Source organism: Dunckerocampus dactyliophorus, chromosome 11, assembly GCF_027744805.1.
Source record: "Dunckerocampus dactyliophorus isolate RoL2022-P2 chromosome 11, RoL_Ddac_1.1, whole genome shotgun sequence".
Lineage (NCBI taxonomy): Eukaryota > Metazoa > Chordata > Actinopteri > Syngnathiformes > Syngnathidae > Dunckerocampus > Dunckerocampus dactyliophorus.
The window spans coordinates 26,441,856-26,460,315 of record NC_072829.1 but is presented as its reverse complement, the minus strand read 5'-3'; the positions used below and the strand labels follow the sequence as shown (position 1 = coordinate 26,460,315).

The 18,460-nt window shown below is 41.2% G+C and overlaps 2 protein-coding genes across 2 annotated transcripts; both read right to left on the bottom strand.

Moving 5' to 3' along the window:
* Nucleotides 1-551: 551 nt before the first annotated feature.
* Nucleotides 552-10,081, bottom strand: tcirg1b (T cell immune regulator 1, ATPase H+ transporting V0 subunit a3b). Its single transcript, XM_054791804.1, has 21 exons — nucleotides 9,946-10,081; nucleotides 8,496-8,619; nucleotides 8,093-8,171; nucleotides 6,744-6,892; nucleotides 6,568-6,663; nucleotides 6,415-6,476; nucleotides 6,055-6,181; nucleotides 5,905-5,987; nucleotides 5,744-5,837; nucleotides 5,378-5,590; nucleotides 5,146-5,296; nucleotides 4,936-5,075; nucleotides 3,417-3,574; nucleotides 3,228-3,318; nucleotides 3,038-3,156; nucleotides 2,728-2,941; nucleotides 2,437-2,547; nucleotides 1,980-2,072; nucleotides 1,791-1,911; nucleotides 1,521-1,692; nucleotides 552-1,342 (listed from the first exon to the last, which is right to left on the bottom strand). The coding sequence occupies exons 2-21, from the start codon at nucleotides 8,610-8,612 to the stop codon at nucleotides 1,249-1,251; spliced, it is 2,484 nt and encodes an 827-aa protein (XP_054647779.1). The 5' UTR covers nucleotides 8,613-8,619; nucleotides 9,946-10,081; the 3' UTR covers nucleotides 552-1,248.
* A 1,605-nt stretch (nucleotides 10,082-11,686) lies between these two features.
* prpf19 (pre-mRNA processing factor 19) lies at nucleotides 11,687-18,375 on the bottom strand. Its single transcript, XM_054792082.1, has 16 exons — nucleotides 18,213-18,375; nucleotides 17,865-18,014; nucleotides 17,535-17,611; nucleotides 16,722-16,863; nucleotides 15,255-15,328; nucleotides 15,098-15,163; nucleotides 14,967-15,008; nucleotides 14,796-14,870; nucleotides 14,638-14,713; nucleotides 14,436-14,545; nucleotides 14,197-14,352; nucleotides 13,952-14,021; nucleotides 13,695-13,868; nucleotides 13,441-13,523; nucleotides 12,477-12,582; nucleotides 11,687-12,389 (listed from the first exon to the last, which is right to left on the bottom strand). Exons 1-16 carry the CDS (start codon nucleotides 18,229-18,231, stop codon nucleotides 12,292-12,294), a joined length of 1,518 nt encoding a protein of 505 aa, XP_054648057.1. The 5' UTR covers nucleotides 18,232-18,375; the 3' UTR covers nucleotides 11,687-12,291.
* Between the last annotated feature and the right edge of the window lie 85 nt (nucleotides 18,376-18,460).

Genomic DNA, 18,460 nt, shown 5'->3' with positions numbered 1-18,460 from the left:
CCGCCACCTACTGTATTATGTAATATAATGCCTCTTTACAGTGTTACAATTTACAAATTAACCCACATTTGAAAGAAAAAATCATGTTCCATCGACTCTTCCACATCACATTTCTCACATGTATCAGTTTCTGATTTGTTTATTTTGAAAAGTGTACTATTTAGCCCCGTGTGTCAACATGCGGGTATATCACACAAATAATCTGTATTAAAGTTCCGCTACCAACACCAACGACAGCTAGATATGCTGTACACTCCAAATTATTCAACCACCATCGTAAATTATACGTATTTTTAAAGTTAACAAATGCGCAGTAGTTCGCGAGAAAAAAGATCGAAATTTTATAAGCAGACAAGTTACTGCACAATGGTCGACGCCATGTTTGACATTCAGACATCCGGATACGTCATCAAAAGCGGAACTTACAGAAAAAATATCGACTATTCTAAAGTTAATAAAAGTGCAGGAGTTTGCGAGAAAAAAAGAACGCAAATTTAGCACATTTAAATGTAACAGAAAATAATCACTTGCATTGGGCGGTTGATTAATTTTAAGTGCAACTGATAGATAATAGATCATCTTTGACGTATGTATTAAGATGCAACGCTGCATGTGATCATATAGAAAAATCATTTAATTTCAGTTCAAACTCGATCACTTTGATGGTGCATAACAAAAAAATGAAAAGCGGATGTGGTTCAACGCGTTGTCATGGAAATGAATAAACAAGCACTCTTAGTAAGGCACAAAGGAAAACTGTTACTAATCTTTTAAAAACATTTGTTATGCTTAAGTGACACAACATTGTAGATCAAGTGTATTTATTTAGCAGATGATCATAATATTACCTGCTATCTTTTGGCCAATTTCAAAGTCCCGGCTAAGTTTGGTCCTGGCTAAACACCCCAATTCAACATACATTCCCTTAAACTTCCCTTTTCAACTCATAAGATTAATATAATTAATGTTAATTACAGTGAAAAGAATCAATCAATCACCAAGCTTCTCTTTTGGAATGAATAAGAATGCTTTTATGTAACACTGAGTGAATAAAATTTGAAAAGGGAATAGTAAAGTGTTGTTGAAAGTCATTCAAATAACGGTCAACACAGTCATGTTCATTGTGCAAATACACCATTTCATAGCCTCAGGCCACACAACATGGTTTGTGTTAAGTCTTCTGCAGTCTAACACCTTAATAACATAAATTAATTACTTTTGCAGTGAATTCTTTGGTCAGTATGATGATCATATAGCAGCTGATGCATTGATCAGAGACGAGAAGGAGAATGGGTTCAGCTTGTAGCCTGTGCCGCTGTAGAACTTGTTCTGGAACTCCACCCTGGACAAGAGAAACCAAAAGTTAACCAAATAATATCACGCAGCATTACGCAATAAAGTTAGAGCAATTCAATTAAATGTGTGCTACCCAAAGAATGATAAATAGGGATGTAACCTCTCAGAACTTGCAAAAAAATAAAAGTATCAACAATGGGGCTCTTCAATAAAAAGTGATGTACCAGTGCAGACGGAGTGCGTGAAGGAATGCTGACAAGCCCTCCATAACAAGCAGGATGGAGATGGTCAACACCGCAAAAAAGGCAAAGACCACAAAGAGAACTGCAGAGCCCACGTAGCCCTGCCACCTCAGAGCCACACGCATCACCATCACCCACAACACCTCTGACAGCTCTGTGGAAAGAAACAACACGCAGTCATCTTGGAAATCACATATCACGGGTGAGTACATGACTAACAGGAAGTCTGTGTGTCATAAGAGTGCTACTAACGCGCGTGTGCCAGACTGAGAGCCCAGAGCCGCAGGTAAGAGGCCGTGTTGGAGATGCAGCCCAGGCAGTACTCGATGGTGTGGATGGCTTGATGCATGAACACGTCAGCGGCATCAAACTCCTAAACGAGGAAAGAATGAACGCTTTGCGAAAGCCTTATTGAAGCGTCACATTAAGCTTCGGCCTCACCTCCTCCTCAGCGCACCCTCTGTCCGTCTCCCCTTGTCGGGAGTTGATGGAGCTCTCGTCGGCCACCAGCGGGCGCCTGTCTTCTTCCTGATGCTGCAGAAGACATACAGGATTTTGGAGCAGTGATGCTCAGCTGGTGGCTCAGGGACAACAAGTCGAAAATAATCACGATAATGATCATTCGATGTTGGGACGTTTTTGAATTTTGGAAAACATTTCATGTAGAAACGCAAAATGTACACCAGTTTAGCATATTTACTGTAAATCTGTGCTGCAGACGAGTCTGGAACCAATGAACCATGATAAAAGAGGGATTACTGTAATTCATTTTATAGATTCAACTGTCATGTCCCTTTGTTAGTACTCATTTTTACTGATTTAGTCATTTAATCATGCACATGTAGTTGCTATGAGAGTTCATGTTTAAAATGTGGTGAAAAAGGAAAGAGACACTTACCAGCGGACGCCTTCTCCCCTTGTATGTGATATATTCAAATAGGGGTTTCCCAAGCAGAAGGACGGGAACGGAGCATAGCGCCAGCACCACCAGAACTTTCTGTACGACACCCTGGTTAACATCCAGTGGGTGAGAGTGTTGAGTCCACAATCAACAATTAAAACCAAGCATCATCATCATTATTTCATTAGACGTGCTGTGTACCTAATATTGTGACAAGAAAGAGTAGCTGTGTTGGTAGCAGCACACACACACACACACACACACACACACACACACACACACACACACCTGTCCTGTGTAGAGAGGTGGGTTGTCTGCGTTTTCCGTAAAGAGGAACATGTCTATAAAATGGATGAGTATACTTGGGGCCATTTTGGACTGGGCGGGAGTGTAGGCGATCCACTTGAAGACCACCATAAACACCAGGTATCCAAACAGACACAACATGAAGAACAGCTCTGGGATCAGCACTAGGAACACCCTACTCAACTGGCCAAAGTGCCTGCAGCGGAATAAAGTGGGGAGGACATGCTCAGGCAAGCCAGGGTCAGTGTGGAAAGAAACAGAAGTGCTGGGGTGTTGGATGCCGGCCACTCACACATAGTTGAAGAATGACAAACACACTCCAAAAGTCATGTGGATGATGCCAATGATGACAGACATCTTCATCTTATACGAGTTGAGGAAGGTTAGCTTGTTGTTGGCCAAACCCCAAATCTGAAAGAAAGCCAAGAAGCCATGAGCTTGAAGGAACGAGTGAAAGATGTGAAGATGATGGTGAGTCGTACCGGATCAATGCCGAATGGGTAAGGACTGGTGAAGACACCAGTCACGACAGGATCCATGGACAAGTACTGGCTCCCGGCCAGGACAGACGCACTAGAGAGAACACAAACATGAATAACAAAATGAACCAAGAATTCAAAGCGGTTGTTAAAAAAAAAAAAAAAAAAAAAAAAAAAAAAAAAAGTTCTCACTTCCAAATGTTTTTCTCAAACATTGGGCGGACGTGCCACGCTGAGTTGAAGGTGCTGAGGCCTCGGCTGAAGCACTCGTTGTAAATGGCTCCCGTGTAGATGGAGAACAATCCCATCAGCAGGATCAGATAGCGACCTCCGAACATCATCCTCCAGATCTGAGACACAAAAAGAGATGGGGCAGATTGTTTGTTTGTGCAAGAATACAAAACAACAAATACATAAACTACAAGTAGAAGCATTAATGACCATTTTGTGAACTCCCAACAAGGGAGCAACAAAGAGGCTGTCTGTCATGGTTAGGTACTGCAATGGGGGCGCTAGTGTTCAAAGGTACTATATCCCGCCATCTTCCTGCTCAGCCATGACTGCTAACTGTTGATAGTTTCTCTGAGGCTGTGTGCATGTGCATGTGCACGAGCAGTCAGCGCATGATAGCCATTAACGCCTTTTCGGGCGGAACGACAAATCTCTTTCAGCTTAACTTAAAATTGTGAAAAATATTGATTTTTTTTAAAATGTTGGTGCCGGATCCCCTTGAAGTTGGACAGGCCTGTGCAAAATTCTGAATTCAATTCAATTCAATGTATGAATTTGAATTTGAATTTGAATTTGAATTGACTCCACCCCAAAGGCTGTTGAATTGAATTTGAATTACAGGAAGTGGAATGTAATTCATTCTCATTACATATCAGTGAGAATGAGATACTTTTAATACCTTTTTCTTCCAAATGACACTAACATTAAACATACTCCTTAATGCTGGAAAGGTTAGCAATTGATGAGAAGTCAAAGTATAAACCAGCTGTGGCCTTCAATTATTTATATATTATAATATTATAATATTTAATTATTTCTAATTATCATATATTTATTTCACTCGTGTACTCCAAATGTTTGGACAACCATTTGAAAGACTTGGATGAAGCGATTATCCCCCCCAATTTCCTTTCTGAATTAGAAATCCTGTCAAGTTTTAATCTCATGAGATCCTGTGTGCGGCCCCTATTATAATTATTATTTTTTACAGTGTGGTGCGGACCAATAAAAATGGAATGCAAATGGCCCCAGGCCACACTTTGGACCCTCCTGAATGAAATATTGTTAACACGAGAACCTAAAAAAAAGCTTCCTGTCATTTAAAAAAAATCATACTTCATTCTCATCCCAGTGTACAAATAAGTTAACCACTGTTAATATTCAAATGTAAAAACAATATAGTACTCAATTTTAATTTTTAAGTCATTTTTAAGACAACAGACAAAGGTGCCACGTCATTTTCTGATGTTGTTAATTGCCATGCAAGTGTAAAAATAAGTTAAATACCGTTCATATGAAAAAAACCATTATAACTAAAAACATTATAACAATCTTTAAGCCAATTGACAAAAGCTTATTGTCAATTTCCATGAAGAACTACGTACAAGGAAGTCATCCCAAAGCAGACTGTGGTCGACCTCAGATCTTCCACTGTATTAAAAAAAAGATTCTAGCAAATGAAACGAGTTTGCGTAAGTACCTCATTATTGTTACGTCTCAGTTTGGGGTCTTTCTCCTCCAGGACCATCCAGAGGGCGGCCAGAGTCATCAGCACACCGTGACCCACATCCCCAAACATGACCGCAAACAGGAAGGGGAATGTAATTATGGTGTACACCGCTGGAGATAAAAAGAATTCCGTACAAAAGAGGAAGCGCATGTTTGGCAAGGTTTGTTCGAGGTGACGCACCTGGATTGACTTCCCGATAGCTGGCCACTCCGTAGGCATCCACAATGTTCTGGAAACCGGCGGTGAAGGAGTTAATTGGAAACAGGGTAGGCGGGGAGGCGGATGACGGCAAGCGGTTGTAGAAGGAGTCGACGCCGCTGCCGCTTTTTCTCTGAGGAGACATAGGAAGTTTAAATGGTCAAAAGAATCAGGTGGATGACCGCACCTCATGTATTGACTCTGTGTATCTCACCCCTCCCTCTCGCAGGGCGCTCTGCAGCTCGGGCAGCTTGGCAACAGGACACCACGCCTCGGCAATCAGGCACTTGTCAGTGACGGAGGGGCTGCAGAGGTTCAGGACCATCTGGACCGCCTTGCACTTCTGGACACGCACCTTCCACTGGGGCAGCACGGCCACCGCCCGCATGAGAAGCTGCTGCAGGAAGGACTCGGTCTGAGACAACACCTGCGGAGGGGGTTGGAACACAACTTCAACTATTTAATTTGTGGGTGTGAGAGACAACACAGTCTCTCTTGTCTTGTGTTTGTATGAAAACCAGATAGACTAACAGTGGAAGCAATGGGGAATCAGATGAAGGCTATAAAAGTTGTGACGTACAGATTTGATATCTTCAATTCTGCCTTGAAGTCCCTGAAGAATCTCCTCTCGTTCAGCCGTGCTCTCGGGATACGCAAAGGTCTGTGTGCGGAAGCTGCAGCGAAGGGGAACAAACGGATAACAAGCTCTGTGCAGTAACACAAGTGCAAAGATTTACCCACCAGTCGCATATCTTCTTCACTTTCTGGCCAATCTGATCCCCCCAATAGGAAATAAGGAACACTGTCCACTGCACCATCTCTCCCTACAAAAGAAAAACAATGACCATGGGAAATGCATGTGATCCCTGTTCTCTTTGTCCCACTTCCTACCGTGTCCGGGTGCTCAAGACGATCCTCCATTTCTCGGAAATCCACGATGATATAACCGCGGCATGCCCGCCACAGCAGGCGCTCGAATGAGGGGACTCTCCAGGGGTGGACCACGCCCGCCACAAAACTGAGAGAGGTGCAGAGTTTTGATTTTACTGATCATGAAGCGTGCATAGAACTGACTGGCAACGTACTTTGGGTTGTGTTCTTTATCATTGGCTTATGTTCACGGCAATATGTGATGCATTTCAGCAGGTTTGCGCCCCAGAGAGGAGTCAGAAACCAGCAGTAATTTGGGTGATGAGCTGAGCCAAGTTAGTGAAAGCTTCCTTTACACTGTTAAGGCTTGATGACTTGTACCTTAGGTGGACATCATGGCGGTTATCAAACAGGCCTTGGCTTTCCAGCATAGACGGGGGTGCCTGAGAAATGTCAGAAAAAGCCCATTAGTTGGTGCTGCATGTGATTTTAAAGCGATGAGATGAGGGAAGTAAAGGGTGCTCTTTTCATCACCTGGGTGGCTGTGAGGGAGTGTGTTCTGGTCAGCACTCCTCTGTACTGGCAAAGTTGGGTCAGCTGAGCCCGAAGACTGTCTCTGTTCCTGGACACCTGGTTAGAAACACATACAAAAATAAGGGGCGGGGGTGGGGGGGACAACCCAAGAAAAAACAGAGGACATTTCAGCCCACCTCTCTGAGCTCCCTGGCCAGCCTCTCGCTCTCCTCCTCGATTGTGATGAGCTCTCGGGGCTGGGGGGCTGAAGGTGTCGGGCAAGGAGGAGGGAGACGTCCGTTCAAAGGAGGGGACAGGGATCGGTTGATCTCCTGTTCCAGGAAGGCTGAAGAGTAGACAAAAAGCATCAGAGAGTTTATTTGGCATCATCACACCAGTCTTTATTGAACAACATGTTTAATGTTGTGGGTGTGCTTTGCAGTGGTGTACGACTGCACTGCACCATACTGTTCCTATTACTGTACACTGTGTCTGAGGTCAAACACCATCCATTCTTGGATGCTGGCTGACCTCTTATATGCTCAAATTTAAATGTTTCCCCCGTTAAAAATAATCAAATAAAACAATTGAATGAATCTGAGTCAAACTATCACTGTCATAAAACCTTTAAAAGCCATACAGGCAATGTTTTAAGTGTTTGACGTGTAAAAAGAAGTCGGCCACTGCGAAGAGACAAACGTGCAGAGGGACGAATATTGCGTGCCTGTAACGCGAGTCTCTCACTTTAAATGTAGCAAAAGTCGCTCAAGTAATATTGTACTGAGCAGCCAGGACAGATTCATTTACCGCTTATCTATGTGACAATAAGTTATGTATCCTATTCTATAGTCTTCATCAAAAACACAAAACAGCCAAAGGAAAAGCAGACAATAGTGAAATATGTCACACGATATGGATGTCTCAAGTGATTTTTTTTTTTTTTTACAAACATTAGGTGTTTTTTTCCCATAAAAATAAGGTTGAATTCAAGTTGGGAGATTCCACTTTATTTTACTACATATTAAATATTATGTGGGCCGCTCGGTGCCCTAGTGGTTAGCATGTTGGCCACACAGTCAGGAGATCGGGAATATCTGGGTTTGAATCTCCATTGGGCATCTCTGTGTGGAGTTTGCATGTTCTCTCCCGTGCGTGGGTTTTCTCCGGGTACTCCGGTTTCCTCCCACATTCCAAAAACATGCATGTTAGGTTAAATGGTTACTCTAAATTGTCCATAGGTATGAATGTGAGTGTGAATGATTGTTTGTCTATTGTTTGTGCAATTGGCTGGCGACCAGTCCAGGGTGTACGTATGCTGGGATAGGCTCCAGCATACCCACGACCCTCGTGTGGATAAGCGGCATAGAAGATAGATTAAATATAAGCACCCCAAAGTATGACGCAGTGCAGTTTTACACCAAGGCAAACTGCAGCCTGAACAGGAATCAATGTCAAATGAATACCTGTGTTAAAACTGACTGTCTTGCACTGGATCCCATTGGATTGTGCAGTGAGTGTGGAACAGAACATGGCAATCAATACTCACAAAATGTTTTCTCAAGCTCCTCGCATCGTCTGACCTCCCCGACAAATTTCCTCTGAAAGGCGTTCACGTTAGGATTTAACTAAAACAACAGGAGAAGAAAGAGGAAGAAAAGCGTTAAATTAGTCATCTGGTCACAAGGGCATAGCGAGAATGTGCAAACACTGATGCATTTAGCATATTGACGAGTAAAGTCTTGTCATGGCCTGATTTCAATGAGTATGACCAAAAGACAGGTTGGAGATAGATTGTGCAGGCTAAGAAGCAAAGAAAGAAACAAGCAGAGGCAGAGAACTGTGACACACGGACAGAAAATTGAATTAATTTTGTACAGTGCGTGACCAGTTCACGAGGCAAGCAAGAGGCCTCTCTTTGTTCTGAAGACCATGCACACATGGAGACTAACATCTCTGAATTCCACCAGGCCCAGCTCTCCCAGCTCGCTGACACAGTTGTAGGCCGAGCCGGACTGGAGAAAGAGCTGCACCAGGCATACCTCCTCGCTGCGGAACATGGAGCCCATAGCTGGCCTGCAAAACACCAAAGATGTTTATGGTCAATGCCATATATTCCATGTTGCACCCAACAAGCATGCACATATTGGAAAAATAAAACATCCTGTGAGCAGACATTCAGTAAGTGGCAAAGGGGAAGCATCAAGGTCAAATCAGAAAATTCCATTCTTGCATAAAAAGCTTCTTTCAGTTCACGGATGTCTCCAAGTGCCAAATTCTAAACTCTCCTATAATTTACCTGCTAACAACACAACCTTAATAAACGCGGGACAGCTTTCGGAGATTTGAGGGTGTGATTTGTGCTGTTTTAAAGTTTTGTTGGGTGATGAGGTTCTACACATTTTAAGCCTACGGACTTTTTCCGCCATTCGTTATTTTATTTTCAAGCCATTTTGGCTGCGTTTGCTGAACATAGATGAAATTGTCCAGAGGATATCAATTTTTTAAACATTTTTCAATTAATTAGAAAAACTAAACACATTTGTTCCTTGTGATAAAAAAAAATTCCCGTTGAAACCCACTGAATTTTTAAAAATTGATCTTAACATAAACTAATGCAACCCTTATTTTAATATTTTAACTTTCAATTTGTAGTTTGTATCCAACAGATGCCGTCACTTTTGCCCATTTCAAAGCATGCAACACCTTTTACCATTTTCCTCTTGTTACTGAAATGATCCGTGTGTTTTTACTCTTTTTCGACCAAAAAAAAAAAACATACTAACACTTGGTATGTATATTTCAGGCAGAAAACGTAAAAGATTTACTTGCTTAAAGTGGGAACAATATTAATACTGAAGATACACTGTAGTATTTCTACAGCAGTTTTTGGGAGGCTGACATTTTATGCCGTTAGGGTCAAATGTGTGAGTGAATTTGACGGACCTTTAATGTTTCATATAACTTTATTTGCTCCTATTGTTTTAAATAAGGGTATAGACAACTTATTAAAAGGTGATGTCAGAATTTATTTCTATCATTTTTAAATGAAAAATGAGGATACTTTTAGTTTGAATTGTTCCACAAGAAAGTACTACAGGGTAAGTTTTCATAAAAAAAAAAAAAAAAACACAACAAAGTTGAGCCTCTTTGGTCACCGGTTATGAGTCACAACCCAACAGTTTTGTCACGCCGTACCAATTAAAATGGAGCGCTAAGCTTATAAAAAACATATCAAATGTACCGCTGTTCATTAGTATTGATTAGGAGCTTGTATTAAGTTAACATTTGTGCTAACCACTTTGGAAGAAGGTCAACGTTGTGTATGATTTCATTGCTGAAAGTGATTCACGGACGGAGCGGAGTAGCGCATGAAATCACAAAACGTTCACAACCGCTCACCTGTTTGTCTGGATGATTTCCACACGACTCCAAACGGTTTTCTCTTAAATCTCTCCGTCCCGGCAGCGGTGAGTGTACAGCGGGTAGAAGCAGACGTCGTGCTTATGGTAACTTCTGTGATTTGACTCCCACTTCCTGTTTAGAAAAGTCACGTTACTGCGGTCTCACGTGACACGCAGCAACCCGTCACAAGAGCCCGGAAGTTAGTAGTACTGATTCAATGGCGGCAAAGACCTTCACAGTCAGTGGCGGAGATGTTCATTGACTGTAATGTCTTTACATTTAGATGAATGAAACGTTCCTACTGGATTTAGAAATATACTTTGGAATCAATCTGGATTTGTAATGCACGTTTGGTACAATTTATTTGACCTATATTTAACCTCCAAGACTTTTTCCAGTGAGGGCCACATAGTGAAATATTAGAGGATGCAAGGGCTACTTTGATATTTTGTAAAGATGCTGTCACGCTTTGCCCCCCCCCCCCCCCAACCCACCCATTTTTGCTGTTGTTTTTTTAAATTTTCCGAATAACTCAACTTTGCTCTTAAATAATATTTCTAAATGTTCTGTAATATTATGACTTTATTCACATACTTTTATTTTATTCCATATTATTTTTTGTCCCAACCTAATTTTCCAAAAATTACAACTTTATTTGGTTTTGTTTCTTTCTCATATTAGAACTTTTTTAAAGCCCTTTTTCTTTAATATTTAAACATTCTGCAAATAAAATTACATAATTTTTCCGCATAATATTATGAGTTTATTATAGTAAAATTGTGACTTTTTTTTGTTGGAATATCACTTCTTTCTCTTAATATTATGACTTAATTTTCTCAAAATTACAGTTGTTTATTTTTTCCAGCTATTTCAACTTTTGTCTTGTAAATTTTCTTCTGCTAATTATGACTTTATCCCTTTATTGTTGTAACATTTTTTTCTGCAATCTAACTTCCCAAAATTACAACTTTGTTTTGTTTCTCTAATAATATTATAATATAATATAATAACTATAATAACTTTAAAAAACTCATTTCTTTTTAATATTTCAACTTTATGCTACTAAATTTAATAATTTTTCCTCATACATTACTCTTGTAAAACTACGACTTTTTACCTTTTTTCTCTTACTATGGTGATTTTAGTCTTGTAAATCTACTGACGATTTTTCCATTTTTTGTTTAAAAAAAAAGTTTTCTTGTTATAGTTTTCGCTTGGCCCTCAGTCCGCACTTTAGACACCCTTTCTTTCACCCCTATGACAAAAACTGCTTTCCTCCACTTTAAACCAGACATAAAATATATATCAAAGAATATTTGATTGTTACGCCCTATTGGCAGTTACTTTGTTTTTTATGCATTGTGTATTTTTCTACTGTAAACATGGAACCAAAAGTGACATTTTCAGTTTTCAATTGATTTTTTTGTCGCAAGAAACAAGTGTGTATGTATTTGTGTGGCGTTTCCACAGGCTCCATCCATCCATCAATTTTCTTTACCGCTTCTCCTCATTAGGGTCTCATCTGAGAAAATGTTTTTATGAATATCCTTGGGCAAATTTCACCGATATTCATTCAACACAGCCAAAATGGGTTAAATATTTTTAAAAATGAAATGGCACAAAATGTTCACAGAGTTATTAAAACTGGAATACTGTACATCAAAAATAATGTCATTTTCCATGGCTGACAGATTAACTTCAATCAAACGTCCTGTTTAATGAAACTAGGGACGGGAGAATGGCATACAAAAGATATTTTATTGTAAAAGCAGTTTCAACAGGTAAAATAGCACATTGTGAGAAATACACAATTGGTTTGATGTCAATCAACAAAAATGAACAAAATTCCCAATGCAAGGATGGATAAAGGAAATGAAATGGGAGGAGAGACCATTACATACACCTGTTTGATCTCTGGCTTCTGTATTGTGTTACTACAGATAAACTCTCATCTAACCATATAAACGGCTCTAAATTAAGAGCAAAGGATTTTATTTTATAGCAGTAACTGTCACTGAAACACACAAACAATTAGAAAATACAACTGCATAATCAGGGATGCTAGAAAAATAAAACACATGAAGCTGCTTTTGTGTGTGTGTGTGTGTGTGTGTGTGATATCACATTATTTAAACTGACACTTAAAAAAAATGAATTAAGCTGCTGAGATTTCAAATAGATAGTTGATGGCATTCATGCATGCACATGAGGACTAACACACTAAAGAAGTACAGTTAGCAGTGATTTTCCTTTACCTAAAAATTATACGACTATGCCAAATTTGTATCCGCAACCTCTGGCTGGTCTACCACCTTCCTTGTGTTGTTATCAAATGATGCTTTTCTACAAGCTGTAAAACTTCAGACTTCGGTCCATTCCAGCAGAGGTCAGGAAGCGAGCGTTCTCACCAAAGGACACTCCGGTCACCAAACCTGTGTGGTCTACGCATGCAACACAATAAAGCAACGAATTATCAAAATGTGAGATTTTGGATGAATTAAGTAATACAGTACCATGTGTGCACTCACCTGTGAAATTGAGGACCTCAGACCACTGTTTGCAGATGTAGACGCGGATGTCGGACCCTCCGACAGCCAGGTAGGTTCCACTCTGGTCAAACACGAGGGACTTCACCTAAAAGACAAAGTGGGGGTTAAAAACAAAAACAAAAAACACACAGTAAATGATGCTGCCAGCAACACAAACTATAGTTCACTAAAACCAGTGCAAGACGTGGCAGTCATCAGATTGTGTGATGTGTTCTCTTGCATGTTCACATGTAACAAAGAGTCGGAATGTCCTGATCCGATATCGAGCCGCAAACAACAACAAAAAAAACACTGGCTATATCAGCCTGCATATCACATCTCTGATATTGGCATTCTGATACAAGCAGTCGATTCCCGAGTCCGCCAAAGAAAATAGTAGAGCAGGAGTGATATCAGCTGTGTGGCAGTAAGACGTTGCAGCTTAGTGCAAAACTTGTCATGCACAAGTTTCCCGTGGTGGCATAGAACTGAGGAAGTTTAATACGATGAACCTCACCACGCATATGAAGCGGCATCACACAGGAAACTCCCACGGGACGGCAAAGTCATTTGCTATAATAGAAAAGAGCGAGCCCCTGTCGGTGGCGAGTGACGTCGGGTTAAGACGCTTCATCGAGCACCTCACCACTACATTGTGGATTAAACTATACTCCACATGCATAAAGATGTACATGGGCGAGTTTTTCCTCATATCTACTGTTGCGGACTATTTTTCTGAGTAATATCAATTGAACAAGCCTTTTCTAACATTCCACACTACAAAATAAATCATAAAACTATTTATGATTCGTGTTGATATCAGCTCAATATCGGTATCAGCTGATATGTAAGGTTGCAATATCCATATCGTATCGGAAACGAAAAAGCTGTCTGGCGACACCCCTAACAAAGAGGCAAATAAACCTATTCCCTTAAATGTTACCCGTTTATCAGGACATCGTACCTCATAGTTGTTGTCGAGTGTGATTGTTTTGAAGTTCTTCAGTTTCCGCAGATCCCAAAGTTTCAGAGAACTATCCTGTGCACCTGCAACACAACAATGGGAAGGTCAACGTGATGAAACAACCAATAACAGCAGCAGCAGCAGATAAGGACAGTTTTTATATGGAGAACATTTAAAAACGCTTGCATTATTGTGAACTTCCTGACACTTTCCAACAAGTATCTACATATGTAGAAACTGTTTTCAGCGGTCACCTGTAGCCAGATAGTATCCATTCTCAGAGAAAGCGATGGAGGTGACAGGCCCGGAGTGGCCTGGGAAGTTGGCCACATTGGTGCGCTCCTTCAGGTCCCAGATCTTGATCTGGGAGTCAGCAGTTCCAGTACCAAAGATGAGACCATCAGGGTGAAACTGAGCACAGGTGAGGGCTGTGATAGGAAGGGCAAAAGAGAGTTACCACCTGGATAAGAGCTCCAATATTCTGACGGTCTGCAAATACAGTCACACTTACCACAGCCTGCACTTTCATCAGTGACTTTAGTGAGGACTCTGCCAGTCTGGATGTCAGAGAAGGCCCAGTACTACACAGGGGGGGAAAAAAAAATAAAAAATCAGCGAGAAGACAGTGAAGTCAATCATGTTATAATCCTACAACAAACTACTGTACAATGGAACCTCAAAGGTTGAAAACCTTATTATATTAGCTTTTTCTTTGGTGACTGAAGTGTATGTGTTTGATTCAAGCTGCACACATACCTGATCCTCAGAGGAGCTGAGAAGGTAGTCCCCAGTGGCATGTAGGGAGAGTCCAGTGACGCCTGCCTCATGGGCACGCACCACCTGGACACAGTTGCCCCCGGTGACTGACCACACACGGATGGTGGTGTCAGGAGAAGCAGAGAAAACCACAGACTGGAGGAGGGAGGAGATAAAATCAATACTGGAGAACCATGAAAGGGTGGGGAAGGAAAAAAAAAAAGGAGGGAAATGGTTACCTGGGATGGATGGTAGATGACGGAGGTGACCTTCTTGGTGTGACCCTTCAGTGTTGCAACAATCTGCTCCTCGTTCTTGTCGAATACAACCACGTTCTTATCAGCACCACCTACAGTAGAAGCACACAAGGAGACTCATCAGAGCCAGGAATGTCTAGAAGACTTGGTGTGCGTCTGCAAGCATGAGGTCAACCTACAGTACCTGTGAGCACTTTGTTAGTGTCTGAGGGACACAGATCCAGAGCAAGGATACCTGGCACGCTGGCACTATGAAGACCCTGAAAGCAGCAAAGAACATGCGTGCAATTGTGGACTGCTTTCACCAGTTCTAATTGATGAGTTCCATCTATCACCACTTACAGCATGAGAGGCCACTTGGCGGTACTTGCCAAGATCCTCAGCTCTAACCAGCTCCTCTGGAACAGTTTTTCCTCTCTGGACAAAAGATGGTTTATAAGTTGATACAAACCTTTACAATGTTAATAATGAAATTTAAAAAAAATTAAACTGAAAAGCAAAACCTTCTTATACCTTCTTTCTCTCTGTGGTGAGAATTGTGGCTTTGTCTTGAAGCTATAAACAGAAAATAGAATAATTAGGTTAAAAAAAAGTATAAAAAAATAAACATGTAATACAAAGAGAAGCATAATAGGTAATATTACTTTCTGGATGATCTCTGGAGTCATGCCCACTTGTTCACTAATCTCCATAGCCTCCCCAGCGGCACCCTGAGAGATTGTGTAAAGGTGGAACAGCGTTAATGCTACACTATCACACAATGAGCCATTTATGAATCGCAACAGAATGTTAATTACTCACCACTGCGGCCGGCTGAGAGGCAGGGGCAGCCTGGGGTGCAATCAACCCAGCCTGAGGTTTGAGTGTGGCGAGGGCTGCGGAAGAACCATATAGGACATTCATATTAGAGCCTGACCGGTATGGGATTTTTGGGACCGATGCAGTTACCAATATTGGAGGCTGAAAAAAAAGCCGACACCTGATATATCGGTCGATATATGAAAAGACGAGCACTGATTTCCACAGGATACATACTGACCACCATAGGTTCCCAATGTGGGATACGGGGGTAATTGTCATTGGGGGTAGGTGAATAAAAAATGAAAAACAATTAGCGCCTAACACTCACAATTACGTACGAGCGCATATTCATAGCAGAAAGAAGGAAGGAGACATGGCATGAAGTTCTTCATTGCTCTGTGTGACTTGTATGAATAAGTGAGTTTGATGACTATGTTGTGCATTAAGAATGTTTAATCTTCAAGATTTAACTTATATAGGTGTTCCAATCCCCGCACTGTGAAAACCTGTCGATGTGTGTGTCAAGAAAAGGATGAAAATGAGGTTTTATCACTGCTTGTATGTATTTTGTACTTTGGATACTGCTTTATCATGTTTGTTCAACTTTCCCTTTCAATTTGGTATCAAATTAATATGCAGATTTAAATCATAGCGATTGCAAGTGGGCAAAAGTGAAGCTCAACTTCAACCCATTCAAAAGGGAGAGACCCGGTTGAAATAAAAGATGCAGTATGTAGGACGAATACTTAGATACGTTATTCATCTCCAAGAGAATTTCAAATGTTATCTATTTATCAGTTCTCATGTAAAGTACAATACACATTTTTGAACCAGAATTAGTTACTATAAAATTCATTAACCAATTAATTAATTAAATGAAATGTCTGAAGGGGTAAGTTTGGGAACCACTGCTGTACATGAACATAAATTCTTATCATACCCAAAATAGGATTCAACGCAAAGAAGCCGAAGACCGCCAAATGAAAATAAGTTGAACTAGTAAGACTGTCAACATAAGGATATGCCTCTTTGTGATTACTCTTCCCCTCTGCCTGTCCAATGAAAAGATATACATTTAGTGCATTTTGCTCATTAGCCTAAAACTTGATACTCTAGTTGAGCATTTTAAAATAAAGACAAGTGGCTTCATTGGGCTGAAAGTGATAATACGCAGGCTAATGTCAGGTGTTTATCAACTAATACTTGTGTTTATAAAACATTTAGCGCATAGAAAATGGATGGATATTCCCAAAAACATGTCACCAATGTCAATTGCTGAAGAAAACATTAAAAATTGGGAAAAAAAAGTTGACTACAAACAAAATAAATAGGTAGAGGGAGCAAGCAGACAGACACAGTGGGAGGGAGCGACTGAATCGCGGCTTGCCAATATATCAATCGGACTCTAATTCATATTAATACATTCATATTTAGTACAACACGCTACCTAAACTGTTGTCAACCCACCTTCTCTGGCCGCAGTGACCTCTTTGGTGAGTCGAGCGATGACTCTGCATGCAGCATCATGTTGGTAGAGTGCGTGTGAGAGTTCTTGGCGAGTGGTCTGCAGCTGCTGTCTCAGGGTGAAGCTGTGAAGCATTACAGCATCCTAGAAGAGCCAAGAAAAGGGACACGGGAAACATTAGAGCAAGGAAACAATCAGCACTGCGCATACATTCGGCACACATCGAGCAGAAAAAGTGAACATAGGTTGATACAAAATTGCGGCAACGTTAGACTAGCATTACAACAGTAGGTAGGCATCCTTCTGTCTCGAGAGAGAGGCGGGGCGCAAGCCTGGGCAAAGTGTATGAAGACCATGTACTGCCCATTCAACATGGCCCCAAGCTCGGCCCGTGCCAGCTTGGTCCAATGGTACGCAGAGCGTTACAATTTGGAGCTAGTTTTGGCTGCAGGAGCAAGGTGGGTGAAGTGCCTTGCCTTGCCCCATGGACACAACGACAGTGACTGGGTGGAGGGAGCGAGGATCGGCCATTACAACAGTGTTTTCTAGGTAATCCTGCATGCAAGAGTCGTGAACTGTATTAATTAAGCAAAATACTTGCACGACATGACTTGCGCAGTATCACCTTCAAACACTTGTTGCAGGTGGCCGAGTCTGCATCCTTTGAGGTGAAGTACAACTAAACTTTCAAGCGTAACACCGTCACCACAGTTGACTATGGAGTCAGTGCTAGTAAATTAGCAGTAACTATTCATTTCGGATACCATTAATTGTTCAGCCCCAAGAATACATTGTAGGAGGAGAGCAACACTTACCCACTCATCTTGGAGGGACTTTAGTATGGCAGGAATGCTTGTAGCCGAAGGTGCCTTTGGTCTAATAGGGTGGGAAACTGGCAGAAAAGTTTAAGGCACATAAATAAGCAATCATAGGTAGAATATATTTTGTCAAAATTGTGACGCAATACTGTGGATTTGTCATGAATGTTCCCTGCATGTTATAAATTCATTACAATGCATGCAGGTAACGTTTGCATTCAGAAACACTTTTTAAGCCATTTCAATCCAGTCATTTGATGCAACTTATTTCTTCCTTAAAAGTATATGTGAAAATTATCATCCGTACATTTGCCTGCCAGTGCTTACCTTTGATATCTACAAGTTGCTCCTCAGACAGGGGTTGCCCATTCATCGGGTCCGTCCCATTCTCTGCAATATACTTCTCGATCAGCCGGCGCTCAAACACCTGGTTTGACACCGGAGAGACACACGGGTGTTCTGGTACCTCGTTGGAGACTGTAAAAAAACACGTTCACATCTTAAAAGTCACTTAATTTAACAACAAATAGATCGCTATTCACAATGGGGCTTTGTTAACGTCAGTGGGGACACTGCATGGCCGCTAACGTTAGCTAAATTAGCTAGTAGCATGAACGCGCACGTAAGCTAGCTTGCAATGCCAACTCTTCGTATCAATGAATTAAGGCCACCTACTTGCACAAACCAAAGACATCTTCCCGGTGGATGCTTAAAAATCACTTCGGATGGTGATATCAGTACTTAGAATACCGTATACTGCAGTTAATTGTCCCTTTACAATAACTTGCTCAACTTGGAAGTAGCACGCTCTCCTTTCATTGCCGCTACAACTGGAGCTCTTCTTCGCGTTGTGACGTCATTAGATCTTTGCGTGCTGCACTGCCACCTAGTGTTGGCATGCATCACTTGTGCAGGTTATGGTG

Bases quoted from the DNA above. Each gene is read 5' to 3' on its own strand.
- tcirg1b (XM_054791804.1), bottom strand. From the start codon at position 8,612: ATGGGCTCCATGTTCCGCAGCGAGGAGGTATGCCTGGTGCAGCTCTTT. The intron at 5,988-6,054 runs GTAGGAAGTGGG...TTTCTTTTGTAG, and splicing joins GTCTTGAGCACCCGGACACG to GGAGAGATGGTGCAGTGGAC. The intron at 1,693-1,790 runs GTTAGTAGCACT...TTCTTTCCACAG, and splicing joins TCTCAGTCTGGCACACGCGC to AGCTGTCAGAGGTGTTGTGG.
- prpf19 (XM_054792082.1), bottom strand. The intron at 16,864-17,534 runs GTAAGTGTTGCT...TGGCTCTTCTAG, and splicing joins AGTCCCTCCAAGATGAGTGG to GATGCTGTAATGCTTCACAG. The intron at 15,009-15,097 runs GTAATATTACCT...TTCTGTTTATAG, and splicing joins CTCCAGAGATCATCCAGAAA to CTTCAAGACAAAGCCACAAT.